The 18011-nt window shown below is 55.0% G+C and overlaps 1 protein-coding gene across 1 annotated transcript; it reads right to left on the bottom strand.

Annotated features, from left to right (window-relative positions):
* Positions 1-1250: 1250 nt before the first annotated feature.
* Positions 1251-9467, bottom strand: FUNDC2 (FUN14 domain containing 2). Its single transcript, XM_040614146.1, has 5 exons — positions 9357-9467; positions 8740-8890; positions 7281-7356; positions 5995-6129; positions 1251-4199 (listed from the first exon to the last, which is right to left on the bottom strand). The coding sequence occupies exons 1-5, from the start codon at positions 9373-9375 to the stop codon at positions 4122-4124; spliced, it is 459 nt and encodes a 152-aa protein (XP_040470080.1). The 5' UTR covers positions 9376-9467; the 3' UTR covers positions 1251-4121.
* Positions 9468-18011: the final 8544 nt, after the last annotated feature.

Genomic DNA, 18011 nt, shown 5'->3' with positions numbered 1-18011 from the left:
TGCCATTCAGTCCCAAGCTACATGTGATACCACGTTTAAAATAGAAGCTGCTTGATTATTTTTATAACTGGGACTCAAGATCAGAATAATTCAGGGCTAGCCTTCCCCTCCCCCCAAAAAAATAACCTTAAGACAAAATAGGGGGTTTAATATTTCCGAAGTAAGGGAAAGTGATGACAATGTGAAGCAGCTCAAACGCTTGGCAAGGAGCTCATTCATCCCTTTTGCCCTGTCTGAGCAGAGGCGGCGGAAAGTCACTAACAGATGATAAAAAAGAACTATTTACATTTCTGCTGTGCCTATTAAAAAGAAAAGCCTCGCCTCCATGCCCATTTCTAGTCAGGTGGAGCAAACTTGCTCAGCAGGGAGGCTCTAAAGCCAGCCTGACAACAGAATCGCCCCCTGCCCCAGAACCACCCCACCTATTGGGAACTTGGGTGCCAGGATCATCGAGGAGAGGGATTAAGGCAGCCCACGGTTACCTGCAGAGAAAGAAGGCTGGTGGTGGCCTCACGGTGTCATTTAGGTTGGAAAAGACCTTTAAGCTCATCAGGTCCAACCATTAACCCAGCACTGCCAAGTCCATCACCAAACCATGTCCTTAAGCACCACATCTGCATGTCTTTGAAATACCTGCAGGGACAGTGAGTCCACCACTTCCCTGGGCAGCCTGTTCCAATGCTTGACCACCCTTTCCGTAAAGAAATTTTTCCCAATATCCAATCTAAACTTCCCCTGGTGCAACTTGAGGCCATTTTTTCTTGTCCTATCGCTTGTTACTTGCCAGAAGAGACCAACACCCACATCGCTGCAACTTTCTTTCAGGTAGTTGTAGAGAGTAACAAGGTGCCCCCTGAGCCTCCTTTTCTCCAGGCTAAACACCCCCAGATCCCCCAGCTACTCCCCATCAGACTTGTGCTCCAGACCATTCCCCAGCTCCGTTGCCCGTCTCTGGACACACTCCAGCACCTCAGTGTCTTTTTTGTAGCGAGGGGCCCAAAACTGAACACAGGATTCCAAGTGCCACCTCACCAGTGCCGAGTACAGGAAGACCATCACTTCCCTTGTCCTGCTGGCCACACTGTTTCTGATCCAAGCCAGGATGCTATGGGTCTTCTTGGCCACCTGGGCACACACCTAGGTTCATGCTACTGGAGTGGCGGTAGCTGCTCCTGTGAGTCAAACGCAACACACAGGGTAAGACATAACCACGCGGGTTCCCAAGAAGTTAATAGACCTCACACAAAAGCTATTAGAGCAAAACTGTTTAATAAAAATATCACTTCAACAAGCATTTACATACAATATATAAAAACACTTTAAAAGCCTAGTGTGTTTTAAATCTCGTCATACTAGAACAGATGCCAGAAGTTGTTGAAACGAGACCAAAAGGAGCAGGGATGGGGAAGCGGGGGGTAACACCTCATCTCGGTACCTGCAACAATGAAAATGCATCCCCACAGAGGTTGATTCAGCATCAAAGCTTCCAGTGTGGGCCCACAGCATCAAAAGTTGCCAGCCACCAGCCCAACAGTGGCACAGCAGAAAGATTTGCCAGATCCTGATGTCCTTGTCCATTCCCTGCCTGCATTCATATCAAACTCAATGTAAATTTGTCACTTACTGCCCCTTCCAGCAGCAACTGAGGCGTTTTAGCTCCCTCTCTGGCCCACTTCTCTCCATAGCAGCAAGTCGGGACCCTGCGGAGCAGAACCCAGGACACCCTTCCCTGGGGCTGGGCAGAAATAGTGACTTATTTGAGCCTGAAAAAAATCCCTAAGGTCTGTTAATGATTTACTTTGAACTTTGTCGCTGGAGAAAGCTTTGTGGAGATTAGTGCATCTCAGAAGAAGTTGTGTTAGGCAACACACCAGGCAGAGAGGCAGCAACGCTGTTTTCCTACAGGAAGAAATATCCTGCAATACAAACGTATCAATTCATGCACTTTCAGTCTTGCAGGGTTACTACCAAAAAAAAAATAAAAATCCCAAAACCACCACCACCACCTGTCACTCCCAAACACCAATTCAGTGAAGACCTATTGCTGGATCACATCACTCCTGCAGTCCTGGCTGGCTTTTAGGAAGACCACCATTAAAACTACGTGAGCCCAGCTGCTCCATCGTTCTCCTTGGCCATGGATGGCAGGACAGGCACAAATTTAAGTTCTGTTTCCTGGTCACCTGCAGCCTCTTTTCAGATCCCAAAGGTGAGAAAACTTCAGCTACGTCAATGTGTGGCTACACTGACGCTTCAATCGACAGCGCTGAAACAAAATAAACAGTGGCAAGTGCTCATCCCAAAACCTCTGGTAGAAAATCCCACCGATCCAGCTCTTCCAGCAGCCCTCGGGGGAAGATCCCCATTTCTAGCCGTACTGAGAGCAGCAGCAGATGATCAGAAAGGCATTACCCAGCACTGCAGATGGGGTGCAGCCACTGAAGCAGGTGCTGCGTCCCAGTCAGCTGTGCGTGTCGTTGCTCCTGAGCAGTTTCCCACTGAAGGATGGGCTGACTCCCACATACAAAAAGCGTTCTTGGCAAGAACTCCTACATGTATCTGCTGGGGGACATCACTGCATCATCATGCAAGTCCCCACACTCTAGAAAGTGGTAATGCCAGCCCAGCACAGCCAATGCAGAACACCTCTAAGGGACTTTTTGTTTTCTTTTTTTGTAATATTCTCTTGTAGGTTAAGAGTTCTGCTCTGCACACAGCTGTACTGGGACAGACTGTTCAAAAGCAGCTGAGCTCTGCATCTGGGCTGCCTCACCACCTGCAGGAAAAGAGCCACGGCTGATGGAATTAAGCAAGCAGCATTTTTTGTGGAAATGGTAAACACAAGGAGGGAACATAACCAAGGCAGAAAGTACGGAAATGAGCCACTCCCACAAGATCACAACCCGGTTTTCCCAACAGTTTTGTCATTTCAGTTGCTTGCAGAGGCCAGGGAGACGGAGTCTGTGCTCTGCAGGGGCAGGTAAAGGACTGCAGTCCAGATCTGACATCCTCCCCTGCCACCATTCCAGCAGAGCTGGCAACAGGGACCCTAGATCAGTACAACGTATCCTAAACAGGGATGCATTTCCTGACTACAATCCCATCCCACACGTTACAGCTCTTAGAGCGTCACCAACACCAAAGTGGCCAGAGAAGGTCATGGTAGACCTAGAAACACCAGTCTGAGGCCCAAGGTGATTTACAGTATGTGGCGCAGCTGAAATGCACAGCAGAGCCAGCTAGCCTGAGAGACAGGTCACGCACTCTGGAAGCCCGCCCACCACAAGAGAGCATCTCAGCACATTCCAAAGGCTGAGCAGCCGGCTAGCAAGCCAGAGAGGTGCCCTACAGGGCAGGAAGCTTGGTGACTTTCAGAACACATGATGAGGAAAAGGCCTGGAAAGTCACCCATGGTGCTCAGTTTCCATCAGAAATGCCAGTGCCGCAGTTCCAGTAAGGGGTATAAATAACAGCAGACAAGAAGCCAAACAGCCATCTACGTGCAGTGCAATTGCAGCGGTAGGGCAGGAAAAACCCCAGCACCGCATAGAGCATGAACTTGCTCCTTATCCACTCGCCCTGGACACAGCCCAGGCTGTCCCCTGACACTTCTGCATCCTCCCCAGAACAGCCAAGCACGTTTTGGATTGACCACACCATCTCTTGCAGAAGGAAGAACAGGCATTCCAGGTACCAGGGCAGAAGAAGTGCAAGCTAAATAGCAGTGAACAGCTGACAGCTGTTGTACACACATATTGCCAGACAATGTACATGTAACAGCCCTGAGCACCTGGGAAGAAGCACATTTAAGAGATTTCTCTGCCACTACATGTTTATAAGGCTACAATTTATCAGAAAATTTAGGACTGGGCATATCTGGCAGGGAAAGGAATCACAATGATACACCAGGAGTCATAAGCTTTCAGACTGATCCCAGCACCCCAACAGCCCAGCCAGAGGAAAAGGTTGGAAATCAGAAGCAGTGTTGTAAGAAATAAGGGCTGGAACCTGTGAGAAAGGACTGAGCCTATTGGCAACATCCTTTGACTTCGAAGTGAGAGAGAACAGCAGTAGAGGAGGGCAGGGGAGACTGGGCACGAAGGGAGAGTTGAGCGCAGTTTCTAGGACACCATTCCAAGCAGGAATCCTCCAGCAAACCCTCCAGTCAGGATAACATTCTTCTTCAGAAATATGATCACCTAAGGAAGGGAAGAGAAGAGCCAACAGTGTTCAACAACAACAGATCACTCACACACCCTCCCCGTAACAAGACATCCCTCAGACTGTTCTCCAAGGTGGCTGATGCTTGGAGAGAGACCACTGTCCAGGTCTGGGAAAGTATCCTACTCAACGACCTCACCTCCCTAATTTCCCCACTGTGTGTACAGCTCCTGAACTGGTCCAGTCCCAGCGCAGCTCAGATCCTCAGAGAACTACATGCTCCAGGGCTCTCTCACAATCAGCACAGTCTGACAGAAGGGGCTGCTGACTGTGCATGCCAGACCAGGGTACAGCAGAGTCCAGGGTAACTAGGCCCCCTGCTACCAGATCTGCTTAGCTATCCTTATCAGACAGAAGAGAAACTTCTCCCCGCACTGCAGCACATTTTCTTCCCATCCCAAGGAATTTGCAGCAACACACTGTGAGCTGGTGTCATGCCTAGAAGCCGCCTTGGCTGTCTCACATATGCACAGACAGAATCATAGAATCGTTTAGGTTGGAAAAGACCTTTAAGCTCATCAGGTCCAACCATTAACCCAGCACTGCCAAGTCCATCACCAAATCATGTCCTTAAGCACCACATCTGCATGTCTTTGAAATACCTGCAGGGACAGTGAGTCCACCACTTCCCTGGGCAGCCTGTTCCAATGCTTGACCACCCTTTCCGTAAAGAAATTTTTCCTAATATCCAATCTAAACTTCCCCTGGTGCAACTTGAGGCCATTTTTTCTTGTCCTATCGCTTGTTACTTGCGAGAAGAGACCAACACCCACATCGCTGCAACTTTCTTTCAGGTAGTTGTAGAGAGTAACAAGGTGCCCCCTGAGCCTCCTTTTCTCCAGGCTAAACACCCCCAGATCCCCCAGCTACTCCCCATCAGACTTGTGCTCCAGACCATTCCCCAGCTCCGTTGCCCGTCTCTGGACACACTCCAGCACCTTAGTGTCTTTTTTGTAGCGAGGGGCCCAAAATTGAACACAAGATTCCAAGTGCCACCTCACCAGTGCCGAGTACAGGAAGACCATCACTTCCCTTGTCCTGCTGGCCACACTGTTTCTGATCCAAGCCGGGATGCTGTTGGCCTCCTGGGCCACCTGGGCACACTGCCAGCTCATAGACAGCCAGTTATCGACCAATACGCCCAGGTCCTTTCCCACCAGGCAGCTTTCCAGCTACTCTTCTCCAAGCCTGCAGCGCTGCCTGGGGCTGTTGTGCCCCACGGGCAGGGCCCGGCACGGAGCCGGGTTGAACCTCACACAACCGGCCTGGGCCCCTCGCCCGGCCTGCCCAGACCCCCTGCAGGGCCTCCTGCCCCCCAGCAGGGCAGCACTGCCCCAGCCTGGTGTCCTCCGCAGACCGGCTGGGGGTGCGCTCCATCCCCCCATACAGATTGTTGATAAAGATTAAACAGAACTGGCCCCAGTTCTGAGCCCCGGGGAACACCACCTGTGACTGGCTGGATTTAACTCCATTTACTACCACCCTCTGGGCTCAGTCATCCAGCCGTTTTTTTACCAGTGAGGAGTACACCTGTCCAAGCCATGAGTAGCCAGTTTCTCCAAGAGAACACTGTGGGAAATGCTGTCAAAGGCTTTACTAAAGTCTAGGCAGACAACATCCACAGCCTTTGCCATCTCTCCAGTCTTGCTGTCACGCAAGCATTCCTTCCTTGTATTTGCACAACAGAAGATCTGTAAGAGTCCAGGAGTAAATCCTGTCTCCTGCTGTCCCTCCAGCTAAGCACCTGCACACGCCCTGGGAGAGTTGTCTCACCTCATCCACTTTGCTTTTCACTTCTGGAGACATTTTGTTACCACTGCTGTGAAATTTCAGCTGCTGCTTGGCTTTGTTCACGTCCCGTTCTACTAGCTTCCAGTCCACTTTGATGTATCCCGTGTGGTTTGCAATCTAGAGTTTTGAGGGGTGGAAAGAAAGTTCCTGGAGTAAAGTCCTGCATGACCATGGCTAAATAGACCCCCTTCCCGACCTGCCTTCCCTGACCACAGCCACTGGTCCAGTGGGCTGAGAGGATGAGCACACTAGCTTAAAAACTGGACAAAGGACCACCCCGGTAGCTGTATTAACTGTCCTGCAACATCTGTCTCCCACAGTAATCCCCTAACAGCAGGGAACACATTGGAGCTTAGCCTGTTTCAGCCTCTATTCTCTAATATATTAAAGTTGGCATCACCTCCCACTCACAACTGCCACGTATATCGCTGGGACTCTGCAGCATTCCTGCTGCTGTGGGTGGACACAGCTATTAATAGCCTGTTCCTCTCTAAATATTTTATCTGGTCAGGATGATTCAGCTGTGAAACTCTCCCTGCTGAGAGCATGCTTCTGGCTTTCAGCAGAACAAACAGAGACAGAAGAGTGGGGAGAACGAGTTACACACAAGACAACACCTGAAAAGCAAACAAGACTGCTGGGCAAGGCCTGAGAGCTGTTCTGCCTCCTGCAGGATGTACCTGCTAGATGTCTACAACTGAGCAGCTCCCCTCAGTGCCAAGGTTCTTGCAAACCAGGAGAAACGGCTGAGGAGAGAGAGATCTCAGTTTTTCTTCGCTTTCCCAATGCTCTACCCTATCCATGCTGACCTGACTCCTCAAGTAGCCAGGTTGACAGAAAGCATATTATAGACACGGACAAATCCCTCTTGACATCCAGGGCTGTTCCTACAGGGACACCATCTCTACAGGCATAGGACTCAGTACCCAGTTCTGACCAGACAGTCCTGCAGTAGCTGAAGGCTGCCTCCTGCTTTACTCGGGTACCCCTGCAATAACAGCCCCCACGTACCTTTGGCCTGGCCTTTGTTAGCAGACCCTAAGCGGAGAGAACCTTTTGGCAATCCTTAAGTTTACACACACTGACCCTATTTTGCTGCTGCATCCATGCACCCTGTGGAACACACACCCTTGACATCCACGGCCACACAAGGCTCCTGGCAGAGCGGGGAACTGGCCCCACACGTCCCAGCAGGTAATGATCACTAGACAGCCCTTCGTCCCCCACAGCACAGTTCTCTGAAAAGCTTGCCCGCTGTTCATACACACCTGAAGTAGGAAAAAGCCACCTCCCACTGCTGTCGCTGCCAGCTTTCCAACTTTCTGGAAGATGAATCCAGTACACCTACAAATCAACAAGGATCCAGTCAGGAGAACGAGATGCCAAACACACTCCTCAGCATGCTTCCCACAGGCAAGGCTGCCTTTGACAGTAATTACCCAAGACTTGGAGACAGCCTGACGAACAGCAGAAGAAACCCACATGCAACCAGAGAGAAAGAATCTGCACTCAGCCAAAAATGACGCTTTATAGCTTTTTACTTCTCACTATCACATTTCAGCCTTTTGCAGTTTTGATTCTTATCTCTTCAATGTCAATCTTCTCCCAAAAGAGTAATGGGAAACTCATGATTTCACCAAAAGCAACAAGTGATTTTATTTTTTTTTTTAAAAAAAACAACTGATATCATCTCTGAAGGGAAATTAGGCAGCACATCTGCTGCTGCTTCATGATAGCACAGGGAGCAGATCACAAGGCAAGCCTCTTGGTTCCCCAAACTTTTCCTTTTTGTCTCTCAGAAGAGAAACACTGAAACAGGCAGACAAGGGTGGTCTAAAGCTATACTGGTCTCCAAATTGGGTTACATGCTCTCAATGTGAAAGACATCATTGCAGCCACGAGAACTCAAGCAAGCGCCAGGCCATTGCTCAGTCATGCAGAAAAGGGCTAGTGTATTGTACCTCCCAAACCAGACTTTACTTTGACCACAGTTTCCTTATCAACATGGCAAAACAACACAGCCACTTGCTTTTACCCATTTCTGAATACATACACATAGTGAAGATACGAGAGAGGTGGACAGCTCGTATTTCTATCAGAAAATGAAGGTCCGTCATACACTTTTAAATGGTCACACCTGTGCCAGATGAAGATGACCGGCACAGCAAGAAGCAAAGCAACGTGATTACACCAAGTTTTCAGCTCAAACAATGCTGCTCTGGGAATGAAGCTGCAAATAAAGCCACAGGCCACCAGCTCCAAGCTGGTGCTTGCTACAAGTGACACAAAACCCCAGGAACCATATCCACAGGTGCAGCAAGCCACCTCCACGAAGGGCTTTTGTGCAGACTTCTAAAGCACATCCACCTCCAGGGAAGAAGGTATCCTCGTTCCAAGAGACTCTCTTTGCCTGTCCTAAAATCAACACTACCACTTTACACCAGAAGTTAGAATTATCTCACCTCAAAAATTAAAGACTGATGCCATTTTTTTTCCCTAGCAGATAAGTCTTAGTTCTAACAGTTCCAGTTTAGTGACAGCTTTTAAGACTTCCCACAGTTCAGCAGACCACACCAGGGCACAGTGGGACGAGCAAGCTGGACACCTGCCTCCTCTGAAAGATTGCCAGATGATCACCCTGCACCTGCCAGCGTGTTCCCGAAAGCCTGGCTAGTGCCTACAGGCATCCTGCCCGCCACGAGCAACAGCAACCCCAGCACAACTTACCATCCCGTGACCCCTCCGATCACCAGCTGTGTGGCCACATTGTACTTCTCAGCGCTCGACCCCGAGCTGGGGGCGAAGACCTTGCGCCACCAGGGCCGGTTCTTGGTGTACTCCGCCAGGTCCAGCACGTTCAACAAGTCCTCCTTCGCACCTGCGGGCACCCGGCGAGGCTCAGTGCCGGGCCTGCTGGCCCCCCGCCCCCCGACAGCCGCCCAGGGCCTCCCCAGGGACACGGAACCCACCAAGCCACCCCGCCCGCGGGGCCTGGCGCCCGCTGCCCCTGCGCCTTTGGGAACCCTCAGGCCCCACGCCCTCCCCCCTCGGGCCTCGGATCCCCCCCGGGCCACAGACCCCCTCGGACCCCGTCCCCGGGACCCCCACCCCCCTCGGTGCTCGCGGCAGGTGCGCGGGCCGAGCAACCGTGTCCCGGGAGCCGCCCTCAGAGCGCCCTGCGGGCCCTCAGGCAGCGCCAAGCCCCGGTACCGGCCGCCGCGCCCTGTCAATGGAAACGCTCCCTGCCGGGGAGGCCGAGCTGGGGCCGCCAGGGACCCGCCGCCGGGGGCGGGGGGAATGGGAGGACCCCCGCCGCCATGCCCGCCCGGCCCGGCCCGGCCCACCTCCGCCCGGCCCCGCCATGGCGCCACAGGGCTCCGCTCGCCGCCGCCGCTACGTGACCGCGCCCCGGCGCGTCACCGAGCTGAGGGACGCGGCCAGCACGCGGCGCCGTGGGGCGGGGCCGCGCAGGCGCGTGGGGCGCAGCGGCCGCGAGCGCGCGGGGCGGGGTCGCCGTGGCACCGGCTGCGCCGCCGGTCGCGTCCGTCCGAGCGCCCCGCGGGGGGGGACCGTGGGACCGTCGCCTCTGTCACTGCCGCGGCGCGGCCCGGTCGGCCCCCCGCCGCTGTCCCCCAGGGCAGGGTCCCGCGGTGCCCAGGGCGGGGGCAGAGGCCGCTCCCCGGGTGTCTTAGCGCCCGCGGCCGCTCGCTGCCTCCGCCACGGCGGCTCTTGCCCGGCTGCGAGCGGCCGCGGCGGCGCCTCTTGCCGGTCGCTACCGTCCCGGCGGGGGTCCCGCAGGCGAGCGGGGCCGGTGGGGGGCGCGGCCCGGGGCTCGGGTGGGAAGCGGGGCGGAGGGGCTGTGCCCTGCGGCGTCCCCGAGCTGGGCTGGGCAGCGCGGCGGGGACACGGTGTGCTGCCGCCTCCGCCTCCGCCAGCCCTCCCGCGGCTGGGCCGGTAGGCGCTTGAGCTGCTGCAGAACAAGAGCCACCTGCTTCCCACCTGGGGACGTGGCTGCTCAGGGAGTGGCAAAGCTGGGAAACCTGAGATACAACAGGTTAAAAAAAATAGAATTAATAATAATAAAAATAAAATTATTTATATAGATATATAGATATATATAAGATCCTCCTGGAGAGATTGTAAGCAAAGGAGGAGCAGGCTTGACCCTCCTGTGGGGCTAACTAAACCAGTGCATGAGTGGGAGCAGGTGATGGGTGGTGGAACAGGCAACGTTCTGGGAACCAGGGCAGCACTGCGTGGTGGCCAGGACATCCCTCACAAACAGCCCGGTGGCCAGGACATCAACAGCCCGGCAGCTCCTTCCCCCTGGCAGGCAGGCGGGACGTGTCGGCAGCCGCAGCAGCACCGCGTGTGTTTCCTGCGCTGCCCTGATTAGGGGGAACTGGCTGGAGTGGTGTGTGCGCAACCTGCCAAAGTGGTGGGACAGCACTTCCCCAGGGACCGAGGCGTGATGTCTTGCACACAGTCACCCCGTGGGGGCTGGGGGCTGCTGCCCACAGCAGGTTTGGGCTTTGGGACTCGGCCTTCTGAGGTGCCGAGGGCCAGGCAAGGCACAGCTGGAGGGACGGGTGCCATGGGGGTGCAGGGGGAGAGAAGCCGGGTGTCCAGCCCAGCACCCAGCCTTCAGCCCCAGGGACCCTGTAAACAGGATGCTCCAAAGGGCTTTTGCTTTCATAACCACCCAGAGAAGGAAAGTGCACTCCACAAGGGTTTATTTACTCTCTGGCAACTGGAAAGCTGCATTTGCTTTCCTGGGCGGCTGAAGCCCTGCAACGTTGCTCAGGATCAGAGCTCCCTCTGCCCCCACCATGCTCCTGGAGAGCCTCGGTCCTCCTGTCTCCAGCAGATCAAAGGGCAGCTCCTGCAGGTGCAGCGTGGTCACCCTTTGGTGACCCAGTAATCAGATGTAGCTGTTAGTGAGACTGTCGGACAGATCCTACATCGACTACTGAGCAGCCAAGAGCACCATGTCTCTGCTGGGTCTCCACCTTGGCTCTAGGTAGGACTGGCAGTGAGCAGAGCAGCTTCCCCTGGGAAAAGAAGATGGGGTGGCTGGGGGGGGATGCCTGATGGGGAGGAATGGCTGGGGGCAAGTAGGTGCCTGGCAGTAGTGTTTCATCTCAGAAATCCCATCCAAACACTGGGGTCTCCTGCAAGTCCGGTATGCGGTGGGCTCCCATCCCCATGCAGCACATGTCTCTGGTTTTGCCTTCCTGCCCTGTAACCCTGGGGCCAGGCACAGTTCCTCTTGTGTCTTCTCCCCAGTGCCAGCTGGGGTGTCCCCTGCACATGTGGTCCCAGGGGCACCCCTGGCCTGAGCATCTGCAGCATGGCTCCATCTTTCCCAGCGCACCTGCACCATCACCTGGGGCAGGCACCTGCCTTCCTTCCACAGTGGGGAAGGAACTGGGCTGACAGGGGGGCTGGAGGGGCTGGCAAGCTGGGGGCTCCTGTGCAATGGGGTCAGGCCCAGTTTGGTACAGAGGGTGGCACAGGGGCTGGCAGCGCAGCAGCAGAGCCCAGCACTAGCACTTCAGCCGCTGGGGCTCCCTGCAAGGCACTTGCCTGGCAAGCAGCCCTGTTCAACTCAGGAAACACAGGCACAAAAACCCATTCCCCATCTCAAAGGCTTCCCCTACCCCCAGCACCACCACTGCCTCCCAGCATGTGCCACCCGGGCTAAGCCGCAGCTTGCCAGCCCATGTGGGCTTCCAGCAGCTGTGCACGGCCAGGGCGAGCAGTACCAGGAAATAACAGTCAGCAAAACCGTGTCCCCTTGGCAAGTCCCCATCTGCAGAGCTCCCAGAAATGCTCTGTAAATGGACCCACAATGCCCCTCCGGGCGCCTCAGCAAGGCACCGTACCTGGCCATCTCCACCAGATGCCAGGGTCCCTCGTCGATATGAAACGTGCCCCCCGTGCGCAGGGACCTGCAGGGCTGCAGTATCCTGGGGCTCCCAAGCTGCTGCTCCGGTGGCTCAGCGTGATGTGGCTGCGATGCTGCCGGCCTTGCGGCCCCGGCTCCACAGCACTCTGCCAAGGCCACCACTGTGTTGCTGCCTTTAGTACAGCGAAAGCGACGTCTGAATTCCCCTTCCCCCAGCTGGGACATCCGTGCTGGTGTCATGCAGCTGCGCAGGGACAGCCCCAGCTTGGTGGCTGGTCGGGGACATGCTGCAGCTTGCAGAAAGGAAATTTGCAGCTCAGCTCTGTCAAAGCAAGAGTGCGGGGATTTTCAGCGGGGTTTCTTTCTGCCACTGTCTCTCACTCTTTTCTCATTTTCTGGAAATGAAACAAACTCAGACTCTAGCCCTTTATGTTACTCGATATCTATAGGTGGGGGCGACCGCCCTTGTTCTCTCCCCACCAGCTGCTATGGGGGACTTTTCAGCGCAGGCTGGCTCTCCCCCATTTTCGAGCCACAAAGGAAAGGCTTGAAGCCAGGGACTGCTCGAGGGGCAGCTGGGATTTCTGCCAGCTGGGTTTAGGGAACAGGAAGGCAGGCTGAGTAGCCTGGCATCAGGCACAGCACTGAGCTGAGAGTGGCAGTGAGCCCCCAGCTGCCCCTCAAGCGGTCCCTGCTGCTGAGAAGCCCTGATTTTGGCAGTGAATGGATGCAACCAGCCTGGAGCACAGCAAATGATACCGAGTGGCTGCTCAGGTGATACAGGCACTCGCTTTCTGACTTGCTACTGCCTTGCAGGTGACCATGGGCAAGTCCTGCTGCTCCTTGCAGCGGTTTCCTGAGCTGTAAAAAGGTAAATAACCATTCCTGGATGCACCATAATCTCTTCATTTGACTTCCCCGTTTTCTGCCCCTTTGGCCAAGATCCTGGCCCATCATCCCTGACAATCCCTCAATCTTGTGAGTCTGCACCCTCTCCTGTTGCTGCCTGGCCAGCAGCCACCCCTGCCAGCCCCGAAGCCTGGGCTGGGCACGTGGGGACAAGCTGAGTGCAGTGCAGGGACACCTATGGGTGGTAGCTGCAGCAACTTCCTCAGGCTCAGAGCTCTGCCCCAGTGCCAGGCACAGACCAGGGCTGGGGGCCAGCTGGGTGGAGGGCTTCAGGCTGTGGAGGAGCTTGCTACAGCTCCCTGCATCCAGTTCTTCTTGGCAACAATTGAGAGAGAAGTTTTCTGAGACAATGCTATTCCCGTGGAGTGCCATTAAATTCTGGTGTTAAATTTATCCCCTTTTCTGGCTTGCCAAGGAGTTCTGATGGTGTGAGGATGCCAGGGTCGAGCAGTACTGACTGTTGTGGGGATGAGTAAGGCAGGGCACTACCATGACCCTTCCCCATGGCCCCAAGCACAGCACCTGTGAAGGAGAGATGCTTCTTGGATGGTGCAGGGGAATCTTTGCTGAACATGAGCAGCCCTGGGGTCTTGGGTCTTATTCCAGAATTTTTGCAGCAGCCAGAGTGTCTCAGGAGATGAGCTAGGCACAGTGCATGGCAGACAGCAAAAAAATGAGACACCCCTTGGGAACATGACCCCATCTCCAGGCTGACCCAGCAGCAGCAACCCTCAAAGCAAGCTAGGGGGAGAACAATTGCTCTGAGCTTCATTTAATCAGCCAGGGTAATTAGGTGATTTACAAAGAACACGTGTTTCTGGAGGCTGCTCTTGTTTTCTCCAATCTGCTCTGACACCTGAGGAGCAAAGATCTTCTAGCAACAGCTGTGCAAAGCCAGCAGCTGCAGGGAGCATCCTCTAGCCGGTGAGACCCCCAAATTCTTGTCCTCCCCAGCTTCTGCAGGTGCAGACCCCTGGGCGCCCTGTGTCAAGATCACAGCCGTTGTGCTCCTGCTGCCTGAATCATTCAGAGATGCCTCCAACGTGTGGAATGACAGAGAAAGGAGAAATGCTCTGCTGACCCGCTTACTGCGGGGAAAGCCAGGGCAGGAGACCATGCTTATTTTTGGGACCTCCTGCATATCGGCATTTCTGCTCTGGGGCTAGGGAACCTCGGGGCTGGGTTTGCTGGATACTCAGGGCTGTCAGTGCCACCAGTCCCGCTGCTCCCTCAGGGCCATGCTGTCTGCGGCTCAGCTGATCTGTGAGCTGCACGCCCTCTTTGCTCCATCCTTGCTGGGGTGCAGTGGCTGAGCAAGGTCTGCCAGGCATTTGTCCTCCAGCCCAGAGCTTTGGTTCCAAATGAGGGTGTTTTTGCCCTCAAAGACAGGTGTGGGCTTTGGTCCTGCAGTGAGTTATCTGCACTAATGCCAGTGTTTTTCTCTTCATCGGGGCTGGTTTTGCAGCAGCCTGGATGAAGACAAAAATTCCAGGAGAGATGCCTTTTTTGGCTGATGGGTTGGTGGTTTGTTTTAATATTTTTTTATTTCTGAGACAGTTCTGAAAAAAGCAGCTCCCCTAAAGCACCTCTGCCCTTGTAGAGCACGATGGCGCTTGTTACATGGGATAAATACATCCCTTGTGACTAAACCCCAGAACTGGCTCTGGAGAGGAGGCTGGAAACCTCTGCAGCATCCTTCACTCCAGCTGTGCAGGCAGGCGCTGGAAAGATGACAAGGATTTCCTGCGGCATTTGGTGAAATGAGTCAGCGTGGCACACACCCGGGTGGGCATGGCCGGCGGGCTGGGCAGGAGCCAGCCAGCAGCATGTGCCCGGCGGCATGGGGAGAAAGCATGGCAAGCCCATGTGGCAGGGACTTGCCCAGGGCATGTCTGTGGAAGAGCAGGGATGCATCCTGCTGACCTTCAGGCTGGAGCACCCATGCACCAAAACCAAGCCCTCCCCAGGGCAGGCAGGGTCCAGGTGGGATGCAGGCAGCAGCGGGGGACGCTCCAGCTCAGAAGTGCTGGTACAAGGGGCCATGCCTGGTCCTTTGGCCAAATCACCAGTGCCACATGGCACAGCCAGTGTCTCGGTGCCCTCTGCCCATGTGAGTGCTGGGAAAGGTGAGTGTTACTTCTGAGATACTCTGCATTCCTGAGAAGCTGCCATGAGTCAGTCACTCTCACATACACACAAAAAATGTCCCAGGAGAGATTAGACATAGCTCACTTTGTTCTGAGTCATTATCTGCCCCAGCCTCGTATTGAGCTGAGAACTGCACAATTCAGGGAAACAACCAGCACTTTCTGCATGCACGTGGGTCTTTGGCTCTGGCCAAGCAGGTTTCTCTGGGACTCCCAGTGGCAATAGCTTGTCCTGGCTTCCCTGGGAGGACAGTGCCCCGGCACTGTGTCACAGGGAGGTTAGGGTATAGGCAGATGTGCTCATGCTGTGCATCTTTCCAGACAGGACCAGAATGACAATGTGTCTCCTCAGCTCTCAAAGGCGCAGCTGTCTGCCTGGCCCAGCCCAGCCATGCATGGGTAATTCCGATGCTTTGCAGTGGCACCCGCACAGGTTTGCAGAGCCCTTGGAAGTGCCAAGGCTGCTAATGCCACCCCACTTGCTGGGCCCATGCATGCTTTTGCTGGGACATGTGGGCTGCACCTTGGCAGGCTGTGCCCGGGCTCCCTGCGGATGCCTGGCTGTCCTCAGTGCACTTCACTCTGCACTGGCTCTCATGTGTCTGCACAAAGATACCCGCTGTGTGCAGCGAGTGCCAGGGTCTGGGCCTCCTTCCCAAGTTATTTCCAAGTGTCCTCCAGTTTCACACCTGGATTCCCCTTCTCACAGCCTTGAGTATCTTGATAATACAATTTTCTTTCTGCTCCCTCAGGTTAGACCCCATCGCACCAGTTTACTCTTATGTCTCTGGGCCAGGAACCTGGAGCTGCCTCCGGGTAGCTGAAAATGGTTAAACCCAGTAATTCAGCACCTGCCAGTGTCACAACCATTAATTTCTGACTGTCTCCAGGCTCCTGCCACTGTAGCCTCCCAAGGGAAGCTTTGCCTGACTCCCTTCTGTGATCCCTGGATGTTGACATCCCACTGTGCCTGGAGCACTCCCTGCCAGGGTTAGAGACAATAAGCCTCCATGCCCTCCATGCCCACCTATACAGATCTCCAGCACCCAGAGCTGGACCACCCCTCCTGACAGCCAACCCCAACCCTCCCATGTGGCCATCCCACGCTGCCACCCCCACCGACTGCCCTCTTCACGGTCACATTGTCTGCTTGGTGATGTTTTCCCCATCTGTTTCTGGAAGAAACACCTTTTCCAGCCTTTCTGGGTGAGCACATTCTCACAGCACCGGGACATTCCCAGACAGGATGACTAGAATCTAGTCACGTCCATAGTGCAAGGGACACCAGTGCCAGAAGTACAGCCCGGATCTCCCATGTCTCACCCAGACCTCCGGACAACCTTTCCCCTCCAGCACTAAACAATATCCTTCCACTTCGCCATTCCAGAGCAGGTGGTGCAAAGTACCCAGGGCATCCCCGAATGCGACACACCACTTGTTTTGCCCCAAAATACTCGCTGAAAAACATGGGGAGCGTGGTTGCTCATCTTCCTCACAAAGAACAGGAGCCCCAGGCTGGGCGGCGAGCCAGCCGCCAGCGCACGAGCTGGAGGAAATGTGTTTCTTACTGGCTTTTCGCCTCTTCAGGAGCAGGCTGGGTGGTGCGGGGGGAGCGCTCTCTGCCCCAGCTCCTGCTGTGTGAGCCAGCCCCATGGCGAGCGCAGGAAGGAGTGGGCAGCCCCCTGATGCGTTGGGGTTTTACATGGGCCAAGGGGGAGCCCCCCCGGGTGCTCCTCACTGCCGCCATGGCAGCCCCAGCCACGCACAACTGCCCGGGATGGTTTCCCCCTCAGGCCTGGGGCTGCCATAAGGAGAGGGGTGGGAAGAGAGGGGGTGTCCCCAGTGAGGTGGTAAGAACTGGCCCCTCGCTAAGGGAGAGGGACAGAGAGCCATGAGAGGGACACAGGCATTGGGTTTTTCTGCATGGTGAGCCCGTGGGGCTGGGATGCTCAAGGTCATTCCCGTACCCATTATGCTTAGCTACGTGGGGCACTGGAACATCAGAGAACGTGTTCCTGCATCTGCTGGGATTGCCCCTACCCAGGCAGCTCAGCTTTTGTCTCCCATCCCATCCCCTACCAGTCCCACCTGCCTCATACTAAGGATTTATGTCTGGGACCCCCAAAACACCCATCCCTCTGCCATCCCCACCACCTCCCTTTGTTGCCCAGGCACCAAGACCTGTCACATGGATGCATCTGCACGCACTGGGACTGTCACCAAAGGGGTCACCGCTGCCCTTGCACTGCTGCTGCCCTACAGTGTGATTTATGGGACATTTCCCCACCTCACTCACCCGGCAGATGCTGGGGCCATGCAGGGTGTTCTGTTCCTCCTCATCTTCCTGCCTTCGTGAGCCAAGGGAGAACCACTTGCTAGTGTGTGTGTGTGCATTTGGGCACAGTGTTTCCTGGGCTGTTAAAAAAGAGATATTGAAAATTGGTGAGTTTAAAAACAGAAGAAATTTGCAAAAACATTTCAGTGCATCTTCTCTGACCTGTTCGGCAGGACCCTGGGAGAAGAGAAGGGTGAGGAACAGCTGGCAGGATGGGGACTCCTAGGGATCACCCCAACCCTCTCCCTCCCATATGGCTCAAAGCAAGGTTAAATCATCACGGCTTGGGGTGCAGGCACCCACAGGACAGGCATTCCTGGCTATTGCCTCACCTCCAGCCCTGCCCCTGCCAATGCAACGTGCCCTGGAGGGTCGCAGCACTGGGGAGCATGCAGCAGCCTCTCCTGCTTCGTTGCAATAAACCATCTGCATCCTGAAGACAAATTTTCCCCAAAATCCCCATTTCCTGAAGCTATGGGGGCTAGCAGGTACAGAAGGCACCTGCTGGCTCTCTGGGGAGCTCCAGCCCCAGATGCAAGCCCAGACTGACCTGCTGGGGAAATAAAGGCTCCTGTAACCTGGGCGGCAGCAGGGCACTGGTCTGTAACCTGTTCTTCTCCTTCCTCTCTGTGGTGAGAGGGAAGGTGGGACCAGGCAGAGACCACACCTAAATTCCCCTTCCTCTGCAACCCTCCCTTTC

This window comes from Falco naumanni, chromosome 14 (genome assembly GCF_017639655.2).
Source record: "Falco naumanni isolate bFalNau1 chromosome 14, bFalNau1.pat, whole genome shotgun sequence".
Classification (NCBI taxonomy): Eukaryota; Metazoa; Chordata; class Aves; order Falconiformes; family Falconidae; genus Falco; species Falco naumanni.
This window is presented reverse-complemented; position numbering and strand designations above follow the sequence as displayed.